Source organism: Schistocerca serialis, chromosome 6, assembly GCF_023864345.2.
Source record: "Schistocerca serialis cubense isolate TAMUIC-IGC-003099 chromosome 6, iqSchSeri2.2, whole genome shotgun sequence".
In the NCBI taxonomy this organism is placed as follows: domain Eukaryota; kingdom Metazoa; phylum Arthropoda; class Insecta; order Orthoptera; family Acrididae; genus Schistocerca; species Schistocerca serialis.
This window is the reverse complement of record NC_064643.1, coordinates 531,831,671-531,849,447: the sequence shown is the minus strand read 5'-3', so window position 1 is coordinate 531,849,447 and position 17,777 is coordinate 531,831,671. Positions and strand designations below refer to the sequence as shown.

General features: G+C 39.7%; 1 protein-coding gene across 1 annotated transcript; it reads left to right on the top strand.

Annotated features, from left to right (window-relative positions):
• Positions 1 to 14,733: 14,733 nt before the first annotated feature.
• Positions 14,734 to 15,771, top strand: LOC126483964 (DNA repair protein XRCC2-like). Its single transcript, XM_050107262.1, has one exon. It carries the CDS (start codon positions 14,897 to 14,899, stop codon positions 15,725 to 15,727), a length of 831 nt encoding a protein of 276 aa, XP_049963219.1. The 5' UTR covers positions 14,734 to 14,896; the 3' UTR covers positions 15,728 to 15,771.
• The last annotated feature ends 2,006 nt before the right edge of the window (positions 15,772 to 17,777 follow it).

The following is a 17,777-nucleotide window of genomic DNA, read 5'->3' as shown; positions in this document are numbered from 1 at the left end:
AGTCTACATTTTATATCCTCTCTACTTCGACCATCATCAGTTATTTTGCTCCCCAGATAGCAAAACTCCTTTACTACTTTAAGTGTCTCATTTCCTAATCTAATTGCGGCAGCATCACCCGACTTAATTCGACTACATTCCATTATACTCGTTTTGCTTTTGTTGATGTTCATCTTATACTCTCCTTTCATGACGCTGTCCATTCCGTTCAACTCCTCTTCCAAGTCCTTTGCTGTCTCTGACAGAATTACAATGTCATCGGCGAACATCAAAGTTTTTATTTCTTCTCCATGGATTTTAATACCTACTCCGAATTTTTCTTTTGTTTCCTTCACTGCTTGCTCAGTATACAGATTGAATAACATCGGGGAGAGGCTACAACCCTGTCTCACTCCCTTCCCAACCACTGCTTCTCTTTCATACCCTTCGACTCTTATAACTGCCATCTTTTTTTCTTTACAAATTGTAAATAGCCTTTCGCTCACTGTATTTTACCCCCGCCACCTTCAGAATCTGAAAGAGAGTATTCCAATCAACATTGTCAAAAGCTTTCTCTAAGTCTACAAATGCTAGAAACGTAGGTTTGCCTTTCCTTAATCTAGCTTCTAAGATAAGTCGTAGGTTCTGTATTGCCTCACGTGTTCCAGTATTTCTACGGAATCCAAACTAATCTTCCCCGAGGTCGGCTTCTACCAGTTTTTCCATTCGTTTGTAAAGAATTCGCGTTAGTATTTTGCAGCTGTGACTTATTAAACTGATAGTTCGGTAATTTTCACATCTGTCAACACCTGCTTTCTTTGGGATTGGAATTATTATATTCTTCTTGAAGTCTGAGGGTATTTCGCCTGTCTCATACATCTTGCTCACCAGATGGTAGAGTTTTGGCAGGACTGTCTCTCCCAAGGCTGTCAGTAGTTCTAATGGAATGTTGTCTACTCCCGGGGCCTACTTTCGACTCAGGTCTTTCAGTACTCTGTCAAACTCTTCACGCAGTATCTTACCTCCCAGTTCATCTTCATCTACATCGTCTTCCATTTCCATAATATTGTCCTCAAGCACATTGCCCTTGTATAGACACTATATATACTCCCTCCTCCTTTCTGCTTTCCCTTCTCTGCTTAGAAGTGGGTTTCCATCTCAGCTCTTGATATTCATAAAGTGGTTCTCTTTTCTCCAAAGGTCTCTTTAATTTCCCTGTAGGCGGTATCTAGCTTACCCCTAGTGAGATAAGCCTCTATATCCTTACATTTGTCCTCTAGCCATCCCTGCTTAGCCATTTTGCCCTTCCTGTCAATCTCATTTTTGAGACGTTTGTATTCCTTTTTGCCTGCTTCATTTACTGCATTTTTATATTTTCTCCTTTCATCAATTAAAGTCAATATTTCTTGTGTTACCCAAGGATTTCTACTAGCCCTTGTCTTTTTACCTACTAGGTCCTCTGCTGCTTTCACTACTTCATCTCTCAAAGCTACCCATTCTTCTTCTACTGTATTTCTTTCCCCCATTCCTGTCAATTCTTCCCTTATGCTCTCCCTGAAACTCTGTACAATCTCTGGTTTAGTCAGTTTATCCAGGTCCCATCTCCTTAAATTCCCACTTTTTTGCAGTTTCTTCAGTTTTAATCTACAGTTCATAACCAATAGATTGTGGTCAGAGTCGACATCTGCCCCTGGAAATGTCTTACATTTTAAAAACTGGTTCCTAAAACTCTGTCTTACCATTAATTAATCTATCTGAAACCTGTCAGTATCTCCAGGCTTCTTCCACGTATACAACCTTCTTTTATGATTCTTGAACCAAGTGTTAGCTATGATTAAGTTGTGCTCTGTGCAAAATTCTATCAGGCAGCTTCCTGTTTCATTCCTCACCCCCATTCCATACTGACCTACTACGTTTCCTTCTCTCCCTTTTCCTACTACCGAATTCCAGTCACCCATGACTATTAAATTTTCGTCTCCCTTCAATTTCTTCATCATCTGCAGACCTAGTTGGCATATTAACTTGTACTACTGTAGTAGACATGGGCTTCGTGTCTATCTTAGCCACAATAATGCATTCACTATGCTGTTTGTAGTACTTTACCCACACTCCTATTTTTTATTCATTATTAAACCGACTCCTGCATTACACCTATTTGATTTTGTATTTATCACCCCGTATTTGCCCGACCAAAAGTCTTGATCCTCCTGCCAGCGAACTTCACTAATTCCTACTATATCTAACCTTAACCTATCCATTTCCCTTTTTAAATTTTCTGACCTTCCTGCTCGATTAAGGGATCTGACATTCCACGCTCCGATCCATAGAACGCCAGTTTTCTTTCTCCTGATAATGACGTCCTCCTGTGTGGTCCCCGCCCGGAGATCCGAATGGGGGACTATTTTACCTCTGGAATATTTTACCCAAGAGGACGCCATCATCATTAAACCATACAGTAAAGCTGCATGGACTCAGGAAAAATTACGGCTGTAGCTTCCTCAACAAGGCCGTTTTGGTTAGTGTTACAAGGCCAGATCAGTTAATCATCCAGACTGTTGCCCCTGCAACTACTGAAAAGGCTGCTGCCGCTCTTCAGGAACCACACGTTTGTCTGGCCTCTCAACAGATACCCCTCCATTGTGGATGCACCTACAGTACGGCTATCTGCATCACTGAGGCATGCAAGCCTCCCCACCAACGGCAAGGTCCATGGGTCTTGGGTGGGGGGGGGGGTGCTTATGAATACTAAATTTTACTTAGAGCACATGACAATGTGTCAAATCAAAATAGCAGCTGTGGTGAATGTAATGCCATATTGATCATGAGTGAACAATAATAAACATCTAATCTTCTGTATTTCTTCTGTAGTGTGTAAAATTTTTAACTGTGTCTAATACCACGTTTAAATGATTTTATGAACACATATGCCAAACATGAGCAGAATAGCAGTACTGGGACACAATATGAGACAACGGCACATGAGCAGCAGCAGCACACCTGAAGTCTGTGGAGTATCCTGGGTTCGACCTTTAGTTCTGGCCAGATGCTAAGCAATATCTCATTAGAGAACCTTTGCTCCAGTGTCATACCTTCACCTTCAGTGGAGAAGACTCCAACAAGAGAGAAGATCGACACAAAGAAACAACTTTTGCATTGTATAATTTTGAATCACTCTTTGCAGAGAAACTACCTGAATATTTTTCAAACCAAAGACATTGACTTATTTGTATGCAAGCATGATTTCTATATATGTATATTCATTTCAAACCTTATAATAATCTTGCTATTAAAGTAATATAATTTTTGAGAACTTAATGAAACAGAGTATATACTGGGATGAAGACAGGTCCTTTCGAAGTTTTTCCTTGTATGTCCCTTGTTCCCCTTGAATCGTCCCTGAATGGGAGGACCATACTATAAACGACCTAAGCCCTCAGATCTTTATCCCCACTTGTCAGTAGAATGCATTAGTAGCTCAATAGTTAATCAATATCGAGTAATGTCTATTGGTGGTAAAAGAAATCAGCTGCAAGAACTGTACAGAGTAAAGTGCAGCAGAAGTTGATAGTCAATACGAATCAAATGTCTGAACTTCAATGATAAATGGACTTGATGAGAAACAGTGTTATTAAACAAAAGAGCACTAAATGAACTAATTGCGCCTATGTCATACATGAACATCTGCAGTTAATCTCAGTGTGAGAAAGTGTAGTACATATCAGTAAAAGAACAGTGAAACTTTGTAGGAACGCCAGTAGAATGACTACTACAATCTTAATTAATTCGTGTGCATGTTCATCATAGAGGGATTTATGGCGTCCCCATATGTTATGATGTAATGCAATTCGACGAATTACATATGAAACTGTATGAAATTATCAGACACATCATGTTGACACATCATGATGCATGTTCGTACAGTATTTTGCGCTTGTCTCCTTAGATTTTTGATGGCAATACTCTTTGATAACAGTCACACAGTTGTTTATGCCGACATGTGCAAATACTATATGAAGCCCTTCCGACATGTTTGAGCACGCTAATCGATCGTGTAATAGCTTACAGCATTTGGTAGTCACAATACACGACTCCCGGTTTACCACAGATATACAAGTGGAACTTTTATGCTGCCACACAACCACTAAGGCTTCCAATTTTTTCACAGAATACGAGGGTTCACAGCGTATGAATACCCTACTCTTTTAATAGTCACAAATTCTAATTGGAATTCTGTTTTTCATACCCATGGTGCATTTTTCTTAGGTAAACTAAATATTGGTTCACTGTTTAGGATCTGATAGGGCATGAAATGCCTCAATAAACAACACGAGTCCAACAAATGCTTTTAGTTGTTTTTTGGCTCGTGGTTGATGAAACTTCCCATTGCTCACATTTCCTTTGGCCAGGAGTAATAGTACTGAAATCATATGTCCAAAGAACTTTGTTTGCTGCCTGCCGAATTTGGATATTCTGAGTTTACAATTACACCAGCCTCTACAAATTTCCCTAGTAACTCTAGTTGGTTCTTCCACGTCTTGGTAGCAATCCATAGATCTTCCACATACAGTATTACTCTGTGCAACATTTCCAGGTCAAGCACAGTATCTAAAGCTGTTATCAACATGCCTGTGCTCACATTCAGGCCAAATAGTAGTAGCTTGAACTGTAACTTCTACCACTGTATATAAAAGCTGTAAATTTCTTAAAATCCTCTGTTATCGGAATTTGGCAGTAGGAACATCACCAATCTATGAGGATAAGGTACTTAACCCCATAGAACTTCTGTGTCTGTTCGACCAAGTTCTCTAACCTCAAACGAAAGGTATGTTAGTTTTCTTTATTTTGCTAGTGTCTAAACTAGTCAGATCTTTCCTCTGGCTTTAGCTAACGCTGTTAGAGAATTTCTAGATAAGGGCAGGGATGGTTCTATTATCCCCATTCCACCATCTTCCGATTTCTTTCATAACAGACTCGTTTTTAGCACACAGTTCAAAGTAGTTGGAAAGACAGTAAGTGGCACTACCTCTGTTTTGTATTGGCATCCCTTGATAGTGCTGAATTGTCAGAAAACACACTAAATATTTACACAACAGCTATGATAACTTAACTTGTGGGCCTGTGTTAAGATATTCCAACTCTTGAGTTTTCAATACAATCGAACTTTCAATGTGAGGTAAGTTAATTTTTTCAGATTTAGAATAGTAAATTCCTTTGTTGTATTGTGTGTCACAAATTTGCATCACACTTGGCTTCCTGCACATCACCAAAATGGGCTTACAATATTATCATGCACCTCTATGGTTTTAACCATTGCCTGTAAAATCATTTACTCTTCATTCATAATACTAATTCCTCCTTATCAGAATCCAATGTTTGCTTTTCTCTCTTGAAAGGATTCACAGCTGAGTATATGGGCAACTGATAGTCCCTAGGCTTCTAGGAAGGTGCATTTTGTAGCTCCAGCATCTATTCTAAATACCACCTGTACTTGCTGCTTAATTAATGGGCATGACTAGGAAGTGTAAATTTACGTATAGTTGTGGCAACTTTTACAGTGATCTCATGATACATGATGCTATAACATTCGATGTCCGAGATAGTACAATACGGGAACAAATCTTAGAGTATTCTGATCCATCTCTTCCCCAAGTATTGCACATCTTAGACCAACATGATTTGGGCGCCAGGCCACGATTTGTGGGGTCGAGTCGCCCTTTGTTCGCAAAGGCATCCGCAACAGGCGCTTATACAGCCGTGCGGACAGCCACGTAGACAGGTAAACAGGCCTGTGAATTTTAGTGAAGCCTTGCCCTAGATGTTTTGCTTGCCATAAATGACAGGACTGCCCTTCACGTAACGCAACGTGTAACACATGTGGAAAAAAGTGCCATGTCGAAGCAGTTTGTTTGCAACGGCACAAAAACGCCAATTTTGCCCACTCCCAGGAAAAACTGGCTCATGGACATGCAGTAAAGGCTTTGTTTTTCAAAGTTACAACAGATTGTGAAAAAAGTAAGATTAAGATTGTACTTCCTTCTCACCCTAGTACTGTCAATGCCGTTGTAACATACTATTTGTCTCATTACGAGATACTTGCCGTTGTGTCAACTTTCAGTTACACACAGGTGCTTCAGTAACTTTGCTTAATCACGCAACGTACGAACAGTTAGGCTCTGCACGCCTATCGAAATCTAGCAAGCACCTCACTGCTTACAATGGACAGGAAATTCCAGTGCTTGCACAATGTAGTTTGCCTGCCACTTACTAACCTCACTCTAGGACAGTGGAATTTACCGTATTGAAATCAAAAGACAGTGAGTAAACATTCGATTTAGATGACTTTGATTTGATTGGCCTTAATATCCAAGGCAATGTGCCTTCAGTCTCGGCTTTTGTCCCAAAAGACCATGTAGCTTGCTTGCTTAAAGAATTTCCTGAACTGTTTTAAGAAGGAATGGCCAAAGCTGATAACTTTGAAGAGTATGTTACATTGAAAGACAATGCACAGCCTAAATTTTTAAGAGACAAAGTTGCCAATGAATTGAAAGAATTGCAAGATAATGATGTAATTGCTCCCACTCAACCTAGTCAACGGGCAAGTCTCATCGTTTTGTTGCCTAAGCCTTCTTGTCACATTCGAATTTGTGTTGGCTTGAAGTTTACAGCCAACCCACAGAAAGCAGTTGACACTTATTGGTTACCTTTGCCTGAGGAGCTCATGGATAGGCTTGGTGCAGGACGTTATTTTCTAAGATAGATTTGCGTGATGCCTATTGCAAGTTCCATTGGATGAAAAATCACAGAAAGTGTTTGTTGCAAATACACACTTAGGACTGTTCAAGTATTTGCGTTTGCGCTTCGACAGTGCCTCCGCGCCCGCCATTTTTCAACGTTACTTGGAACAGCTGACTGCAAAAGTGACATTTTGTTCAAACTACCTTGGCGATATAGTCGTCTCAGGTCGTACACCAGAGGAACACATTGCCAATTGACGTACTCTTTTTAGTGTGTTGTCAGAAGCACGACTCAAGTGTCACCTCGAAAAGTATGACTTTTTTCAAACTGAACTACAGTACTTAGGTTATGTAATGAACAGTTGGGGTGTGCACGCCATCCAGTCTCATTTGCTTGCAATCCATGACCTGCCTGTTCCTCGCAGTGTGTCTGAACTGGAGTTAGTGACAGGCAAGATGACGTACTACATTCGGTTCATACCGAATGCCGCTCAGATCGCGGTTCCATTGCATCGCTTGCGTCGCTGAACTGTACCGTTTGTGTGGACTAAAGATTGTCAAGACGCATTTCCGAAACTCAAAAATGCTTTGCTTAGTGACAGATGTTTAATACAATTTCACCCTACCAAACCAATAGTTTAGCAAATCGACCACCCATGCCCGAGGGAGGACTTGAACCTCCGCCGGGACCAGCCGTGTAATAGTTGCGTAAATTGATCAGGAATAGCGAACATATAGTTACACTATCTACTTCATTTCGGTAATCTGTCTTTTAGGTTTCTGTCCACCAATGCTTTCCATCTGTTCACCTTACGTGTGTCTGCCTCCATAGCGCAGCAGTAGCGTTACTGCCTACCACACAAGGGGGCCTGGGTTTGATTCCTGGCAGGGGACTGGGTGTTATGTATCCATCATCGTTCTCATCATCACTGACATACAAGTCGCCAAAGTGACCTCAACTAAAAAGATTTGAAATATGGCGGTCAAACCCAGAAGGGGATATCACAGCTAATAAATGCCATCTCACCTTCCATGTACGACAAATTCCCTATTTCATTTACTACATCTGTGGCACGCCGAGTTCCAACTTCAGCAGATTCCAATAGATTACACCAGTCAGCATTTTCAGACTTTTTGTCAGATGATCTGCTGAAAGTAGGTGTTCTTGAATCATTTTTTTACGCTGATTCTGGAAATAACTACCATTTGTGTGTGTCACATCAGGTTTTTACACAAAATAGGAAGTAAAATTTTGACGATTTTTCACTTCTGTACCCACAAATACATTCTAACACCATTTCACACAATGTGAGTTTTTAATCAAAACACATTTAAAAAATGAAATAATTTTAAAAATACTCCTCAGAACTCCCCTAATTTGTTTTGTGACTGACTTATATAAAAGCAAGAAGTCAACAATGTTGCAAGAATTTTTAAAATTTTTCGTCTTTGACTTGCTTGTAGATCCTTGTATATGATGACTGTCCCTCTTTAACATCCAACAGTAATCATCAACATACCTGCTGTCAAGTGCCACTGGTATTTCCTCTTAATACGAGTATCTTGGTAGTTGGTATGTGAGTGTAGGAAGTGGATTTTCACACTCAGTTAATAACCCATTTTCTTGAAATTTTGCAGTTTTTTGTAGCAATAGCCTTGTTATTAGGTGCTTTGTTATTCCATAGAAAGTTCTCAGTAACTGGTTGGAAGGGGATCGTGCACCATTTTTCTCTTTTCTTCATTCTCTTCCGAGACTCTTCACCCTTCATCAGTTTATCTATTTAAGGACTAAAAAAGAATTCCAGCTTTCAGTTTGTGTCATGTGGTGAAGAGAAATTTCTTGGAAAGGTACTTGATACAATGCCCATCCTGTGGGAGAGCCTTTACAAACTACTTCATCAAGCCCAATTTTAGTTTAAACTGATAATCAAATTCATGTACCTTAAGCAATAAAATAACAACATTGAAGCATGTTAAATTTAGTACATACTGGGAAGTTACCATCATATTTCACATTTGCAGGGGTGGGAAAATTCTTTTTAGTTATGTATGTACATACTGTTCATTTGCCCTATCCTTGACAGCTGTAAGACGTTTTATTTTCACATACTGTAATTTTCATCATTTGTTAAGATTTCATACTTTACTATTTAAATGGAAGTAGTGTTACTGTTTCTTTCATGTGCACATGCCCTAATCGTAGCATTGTGCTCATCTATGTGCATATGACATGTTTTGCCATATACTGCCATCTGTACTTAGGTCCATTTTTGTGTTCAATAGCTTTTGGGGGCTTGTTAAAATTCCATTTCTTGCTATGTGAAGGGAAAGATATCAGTGAGTCATTCTTATGTGCATGTGTTAAACGTACAAGCGCATGCATTAGAGAGTGAAACAGCTGTATTTTTAATGTGCAATGAGAGATCCATTCTGGAAGTCTGGCGTCTATTTGACAACTACACAGTGTTGTCATATAGAAGGCTACAGCTTGTGTAGAGTAGGCTATGGTAGGCATCTAAACCTAGGTTTCCACGTATAACAAAAGTGACGCCACTTTGCTGCCACTCGAGTGGCATCATCTTGTTTGTATGTGAATGCACACTGATTCCCTTTGCGCCACTCAAGCGACGGCACTTCTAACCACGCAAAAAAAGTTAAAGTCGTCTTAACTTCGCGACGCCACTTTCATTCCCCCACCACCAATTAGCGTCGTTCTACTTCGCTCTCGTTGCTGAATTTCGAAGCACAAGAGCAATATTTTGGTTTTCATATAAACAACTTTTCTGTGTGTATGTGTTGCGTAGTATTGTACTCCAAAATGTCTACAAACTGGTTGTTAACATCCACAGTTTATTGAACTGCGTGAGGAGTGATTTTGTATACAGAAGCGCAAAAACGAGTGCTACAAATACAGTAGTTCGAGTATTGCCTGAAATTGTGGATCATATGTCAGAATATGTGCCCACTTGAGATTATTGCAAATGCCAGGTTCCTACATGTATGAATTTCTTTCATGTGTTCTTCACCTACCTGTTGCACAAGTGAGCTTACATGTGGAACCACACTACAAAGTGATGCAGCGTAAGATTTTATTCTATACGATGATTACTGATATGAGATGTGTGTTTTTATTGTAAATGATATTTGCCTAGGTCTACGACAACATGGTGTGTATTTTAAACAGGTGTATTATACTACCTTTCTACAATTAAGGATGCTGGTAGCTTAGGTTTTGCTATTGCAGTTATTAGCTTATTCATTTATGTGGTGAAAGTGCGTAATATATATGTTTTCTGATCCATGAATATTCTTTGTGTATGAGTAAGCAAGTACTACTTAGAAATTAATTAAGGTTGAATGCAACGATGGAATTCTGTTTTTGGGATCGTGGTGTATGTAGAGAGGTGACAGCTAATTACCAGATGTCAAATATATCAGTTTTATTTGTAGTTTCACTCGAGCAAGTACTGCCTTTCTGATGTCAGTATTGTATTTTTTTAACAGAGCTCGATATACATCTCAATAAGCACTCGGAATTTACTTTTGTTGTTCGAAAGCGAGTCTCAAATGGCTGTTCGTTTTCGAGGACTACTTCATTTATAAGTGTGTTTGATACCTCTGAGTTATTTCTGCACAAAACCCACTTCTATGTTCAGCATTTATGCTTTTTCTTATTGGATTCTTAACTCAAATCTAATGCCACAACCTGGATGACAACACCAATGTCTGAATTGAATTGAATGAAATTTTACTGCCGTTTAGCTATTACAGCAATTGACAAAGTCAAGTTACATATATACAAGTTATTCAGCATATATACATGGGTTGAATATCAATATGTCACTATTGGTTTTCTATAAAATACAATATTTAAAATCAAATAATATGAAAAGCATTGCATCATAAATTACTCAGCTAAAGAAATTATGCTGTACTCTCCAAACCGGTACCACTACGATATTTTACAGTCATAAAATTCCTGAAGTGAGTAGCAAAGATTTGCAGCTAACCAACTGAATAATTTGTCTTTAAATAAATCAAATGTAGCTTCTACCCATTGTAGTGGTAGTTTGTTAAACATCTTTATACCTACCACTTTGTATCTGTTCAGTGCTGCTGCTTCACACTTGAATTCCTCTTCTTGAGAATGGCAAGGAGGAGACATTTACTCCACTTAGGGGGTTGAAGTTTGCTGGGACATTTAGGAATAACTGGGACAGTAGTGCATAGTATGTACTAATGATTGCCGGTCAAGGACAGGCGGTATGTTATGTGAATAACGGCGATGCGTCGGCTAGGGGCCTTTACTTGACTGGCCCTGTTGACGCCTGGGACTGCCAGTCAACGACTGACAGGACGAATTGTTGTTGATGATGATGATGATGGTGATGGGTGTCAGGCGCAGTAAGGAGGAGAGTCTTCTAAGTCCTCCTTTCGTCTGGGTACCTCTTCTTATCCTTTTTCTTCTTCTTGTATGTGTCTGCTTGTGACACTTCAGGATCTGTCACATCCTCCCAGCTGGCGGCTTCGGCGTCTTCGGCGGTCCTCGCCCCTTGTTCTTTCCTTGCATTCTGGGCTTGTTCTATTGAGGCAACGAGAACTTCCCACTCAACAGATGTGAGAGGAGTGTGGGCTTTGTAGGACTTGAGAGTGTCCAAGTGAATGGACACTATCTTCTGCAGCTGCGTCTTGGAGAGGGGGAAGGGGCCTCCTGCATGATGACCTATGTTGCCTTGTTCTTCGCCGCGACGATTGTCTGTGCAGCTGCGTCTTGTGTTTCCACCCTCGTGGCTTCCTGCATTAATACAGGTTCCACGGGGGTGGCAGTCTGCGTGTCAGCATCCTTCTTCTGTGCTGGGTGGGGCTGGCTGGCCAGTGCATCACGGAGACTGTGTACCAGCTACTGAGCCTCGGCTAGTGCGGGTTGGAGTGTTGCCCTCTCTTCCGCCATTGCGGCTTTGTGGGCAGAAATTTCTTCGTCGGCGGTGGCGGTGCCACGTCATCAGCCACCACGGATCCGCCAAAGGCGGGGGGTGGCAGGGACGCAATGGCCTCGGCTGTATCCGCCTTCTTGGAGGTCTTGTGTCTCTGTCTAGCTTTATCACCGCGAGTCCAATTCTTGATGTAGCTGTAGCCGCGGTAATTCGCCGCATGAGCGCCATCACAATTGGTGCAGCATCGTGAGGCGTCCTTCTTCGTGCAGTAGTGCGAATCGTGTGCTTGTGCACACCGAAGGCACGCCACTACATCACGACAGTACTTGGCAACATGTCCAAGTTTTTGGCAGCGATAGCACTGCTCCTTTCGCTCCGCCGTCTTCTTGCATCCTCCGTCTTCTGATGCGCCGAGCACGAGGCCCAGGAATTGCAGCAGGCCGGCGCCTTTGCCTCCCTTTCCATGACGTCCAAGCACGCTGGGGAGCGAGCACTTAGCGTGCAGCGATCAGCTCACCTCTACAGCCTGAACGGGAATGCCATAGCTGTTTGTGACTTGGATAATCTGTAGTAAGGTATGTCAAGATGGCTACTATTTCTGGTTCCATGAAAGTGTACATCTCTTCTACGCTGGTATTCTGATAAGTCGCTCTTTATATGCAGTAGGGTAGTGTAAATATATGTGTTTATAACAGTTAATATTTTTAAGTTGATAAACAGTGGTTTGCAGTGGGCCAGTTTATCACTGTCTGTGATAACTCGAATTACTTTCTTCTGAAGTACCAAAATGTCCTGAAGGTGTGAGCTATTGCCGAATATTAAAAGCCCATAAGATATAATGCTTTGAAAAAAAGCAAAGTAGGCCAATCTCACATAGGCCTTAGGTACATAGTTTTTTAAATTCCTTAACAAATACACTACTCTAGACAGGTTTGCACTAATGTATTTAATATGTGGCTCCCAAGTCAATTTACTATTTATAACAATACCTAAAAACTTAACACTATCCATGAAGTCTGCTACTGGCAGATCTCTTAAACTAAATACGATCTTTTGAGTTTTACTCGCATTAAGCAGGAACCCATTAGCTCGAAACCAGGCTGATGCTTGTGATATTGTGTCATTTGTCACAGTTTGGAGCATATCCATGCCTGAGCTTGTATTGAAAAAAGTGGTATCATCTGCATAGAGAATGGAGCGAGTATTTATGTTAGATGGTAGATCGATTGTCATTAGGATAAATAGCAGAGGTCCTAATACAGAGCCTTGTGACACACCATACTTAACTTCAGCTAGCTGTAATCTCTGTTTATCAATACAAACAATTTGTTTACGGTTGCTGAGGAAAGATTCGAAAATGTTGTCAACTTCACTGTTTGTGATTCCATAATAAACTAATTTGTTGAGGAGTGAAATATGCTCCACACATTCGAAGGCTTTGCTAAGATCACAAAAGGTAGCCTGAGCAAAATTTTTTCCTTCATAAGCATTAAGCACTTTTTTAATTAGGGAGTCAATGGCATGGACTGTGGATTGCCCTTCCTAAAGCCAAATTGTACCGCAGTAATAATGTTATTACATGTCAGATAATCACACAACTGTGAGTTGATGATGGATTCCAAAACTTTAGATAAAGTAGGTGTCAGAGATATTGGGCGATAGTTAGATGGGCAATTTTTGTCTCCTTTCTTGTAAATGGGCACTACCCTGGATAATTTTAATAGATCTGGGATGACTCCTTCAATTCGACATCTGTTTATACATTTAGTAAGAGGATATGCTATGGGCCCAATTATCTTTTTTAACATATTACAAGAAATACCATATATGTCCGCACTATCAGAGGGCCTAAAATTATTTACAATAGTTAAAACAACATCTGGTGTGACTTCTGTTAAAAGAAATTTATTTTTCAGGGAATTGTCTACGTTATTATATTTAATGAGATCAGCTAAAGTTTCTTGCGGCCTCCCAATGCTTTCCCTAATTTAGTTAACAGATTTTATACAGTAGTTATTAAATTCATCTGCTGAAATTCTACCTCAGCTTTCTGCTTGCTTTTGGCCACTGAATTTATTATAGGCCATGCTTTTTTTGCATTTATTTTTTAATGACTCAATGCTGACAAGGTTATGTTGTTTTTTGGCTTCATTTAAAGCATACTTATATTCCTTTTGTGCTCTTGAGTGCCTTTGTTTAGCCATATCAGTTTTCTGAAGTCTGTAAGAATCTCTATACAACAACAACCTCCTTTTAATTTTGGCTAGTTGAGCAGAGTTCCATGGATTCTTATCCCTATGTCTATCACTGTTATTTTAGGGTTAACTTTACATTTGTACTGAGGGCAGTTGGTCTCGAATATATTTAAGAAAGAATGAAAAAATCTATGGAACAATGTATTGGCAGAGCCCTGGCCATTAATGTTAAACATATGTGATCAGTCGCATTTTTCTTGCTTTGCTGGTCTTCTGATGACTATTTTAGGCTCTCTAAACTCCTTATAGTCCATATTAGGCCTATTTGTACGTATTTTTACCCAAACTGAGTCATGGTCCAGAGTAATCTCAGTTGAGGCAGTGTTGACAGACGTACAACTAGAATGTTAAAAGGAACGTGTGAAAACAGCAGCATACGGACGTCACTGGCGTTTTAATTGTCATGCAGCTTGCTGTGGCATCTTTTTAGTTGAATGTGGAAACCCAACGTAACTAGAATGCATGATCGCTAAACTTGTAACTGCAAATCTCGAATGAGAAACATCATAATATGTTATCCTGAAGTAGGTGTATGTTTCCGAGAAACTATCAGAAAAGTTTGTAATCGTTGCGACGTATAATAAAATGTGCAGTGACAATAAAAGGTTGCATAACACTGCAACAAATTAGGTTGTCAAAGTTACTGTGTAATTTGTTAAAATCATACCAACAAAAGGAAACTGATTACAAATTTATAATATCTGTCCTGCCGACTGCACTCGACGAAATCTAAATTTCAATATGAATTGAATATAATCTCGACCTAGTTTGGCCTTTGGCGTTACGTGCTACGGCGTTGTCAGCTAATAGAAGGCGCCTTCGATTGACTCAGGCGTTTAGTAATCAACTTTTGTTGTATTTACATGCCTTCCGCGTTTTTTTATAATCTTTGAAGTGGATTTGTTTTCCCCGCGAAAAGTCCTTATTTAAATAGCAGTAGTTTTATTGAGTGTTGTGTATGCGCTGTATTGAAATGTAATTTTTATTGGTTGTAATGGCATTTCAATGCGATGCGGAATCCGGAGTTCAGTTTCTATCCAGATGTGGTGCCAATTTGAGCCTTAAAGGGATAGATACGGTGATATTTGAAACTGGCCCCGAATTAAATGATGTGATTGAAATTACTGGCGATCCATCGTGTGGAAAGACGTTACTTGTGACGAAGTTTTTAGTGAAATGCGTATTACCGAAAGAATGGGGAAAATTCCATATTGGCGGGCTGAATGTTGGGGCTATATTGATGGATACAGACCATCACTTTCATTTGCTAAAACTTGTAAATTTGATGGAGCTACATCTTATGAAATGTAGGACACACAGTGAAAATGTTGAGGACAACAAAACAGTGTTAGATTCGGCGACGGCGGAGAAAATAATCAAGGAATCTCTAAGAAAACTTATAATTCTTAAATGCTACGACAGTGCACAGTATCAAATTACATTGCATTCTTTAGAAAGACTGTTAAGCGTCAACCGATTTGTTAGTCTGCTCGTGCTAGATAGCATAACGGCGTACTATTGGCAGGATGTAGCCCAGGGTGGCGTTCGTAAAATGGATCTTTACGTGAAGAAAATGCTTCAGACGATAAAGAAGTGCCTCATGGAGTATAAACTAGTGCTAATGTACACCAAGCAAACATATTTCCAATCAACAAAATCTTCCACAGACGGTCATGATGATAAGACCACACCTACATACAGAATTCATCTCCAGCAGTGTCAGGGCCAATTGAATAATATGTTCTATGCACAGATTAGTGGACAAGGCAAAACTAAATGTATTTTGTATAAAATTGATAACAGTGGTATAACATGGAATCCTTAAAGCAGTCATAGTCTTATATTAAAGTTGAGTTCTGATACCATCAATTTACTATTCTTCGTTTGCCATTTGTCAGAATATATTCAGCCATGTTTTTTACAGTGTAGCAAGTGTGAATTATCTGTATGATGTATTATAGTTAGTTTATGAATGAAATATAACTTCACATCGTGAGTACTTCATTTATTATGATCTTGAAAGACCCCGGATTGTCAATTTTGTTAGCCAACACTTGGAAGAATTTATTTTTCTGTTTTAAGCATAATTTTTGTGATAGTTGCACTATGGGAGGAAGGGAAAAAAAAACGTTTCTTTTCGAAGTATAGTTTTTGTAGGAGAGTAGAAAATTTAAAGTTCTAAGGGATGAAGCAGAAAGGATGAGTCATTTCTGCGAAAAATTGTTGGAATGACTCAAATACATGTTGTGGACAAAGTCTCCTTTTGTGATATTGTAAAATGCTTACGTTGGCAAATATAAACAATTAGACCAGTACAGTTATGATGCAGTGACACATTCCATTAGTACACTATTTGTTAGTACATACTGTTATACATAATTAAAGAGTTTTGACAAAAGCTTTGTGGTTGTTGTACTAGTATGGCGCAAACAATCTTCTGTTAGTATGACACGAAATTTTCATTGTTGTGACTATATTTTGCTCTGTGGTAATTTGGATGATATATCTATCCTTTTTTTTCTGTCTTGCTCCTGCTGTGCTTTTAAGGATTTCTTAATATTTGAGTAAGTGGATATAATGGCATAAAATGCTTCTGCGTTAGAAGTATTTACTTTGTAGTTAGTGCCAGAGAGTGTGTACTTTAGCTATAGGCCTACCTGATTTGTCCTTATGTCTGACTGACATCATAGTTGTTGACAATTCCACATGAATCAGTTTCCCTTTTACCTGAAAATTGTTTCCCAAGGTTGTGTGTTCCAAATACAATTGTCCAGAGGTGGAGCCCTATGATCCGTAGCCAGCTGTTTTTAATCAGTGTGTAATGTCTATATTATGTGATCATCACTTTGTTGGGTAGGTGCCACATAGTTAGTTAGTTAGTTACTTTCATGTTCCACTGATCATTTTGTACGATAAATCATCATGATGTGGAATGAGTTATTTTACATTCATATTGCAAATTAATTTATACTCTAAACATCACCATATAATTATTTTCCTTTCCGAGCCTCCTGCTCACTGGGCACGTGCGCTAACCACTACATCTCCCTGGCTTTGTACAAGTGTACAGTCTACCCTAGCATGCCTCCCTCATTAGTCGAAATTCCCTTTCGTGCCTCATCCGATGTTGTATTCCCCTTAACTTGAGCAGCGTTGTAGAAGTTCTCCAATTGTGTTGGAATAGCACCTCCCCCATTTTATCTGATGCTGAAGTGCTATTCCAATACAGTTGGAGGGCGTCTGCAATGCTATTCAAGTTTAGAGGATATACCCAGTGGGTTGAGGTGCGAGTGGGAATTTGGATTGAGGAGGGAGGCATGCAAGGGTAGTTTGTGCAGTGATACATAGCCACTCTGCAACGATGGCTAGTGGTTAGTGCATCTGCCTAGTGAGCAGGAGACATGGCTTCAAATCCCGGCCGTGGTACATATATTCATTTGTTTCTTCAGTCTACATATACACATAATAGATGTTTCAGGCTAGAATATGTCTCTGTGACCATTGACATTTATTTTAGATGATTGGGGGAGGGGGGAGGATTTGCTCATAGAGCTAAATATGTAGCACACTAACTTGTGAGACAGAGAAGTGAAGCAGAATCAAATTTAATGTGCACAGCATATGACTGTAGGGTGGTACACTGGCCATCCAGAGTGGTTTCTCACATTCTTTTAGGCAGATGATGAGCTGGTCCCCAATCCCACCTCAGAGAATATGATATACAGAGAGTTCAAATATGATAACACACGAAACGAAGTTTACAGGATTCACAGGCAGATAGTGCACCTCCCTTAGGATAACTTAATTACTGTGGTGTCAGGAAGAGCATCTGGGTTAAAATTTAAATAATAGAATGAAATTTTGCCAAATACTGG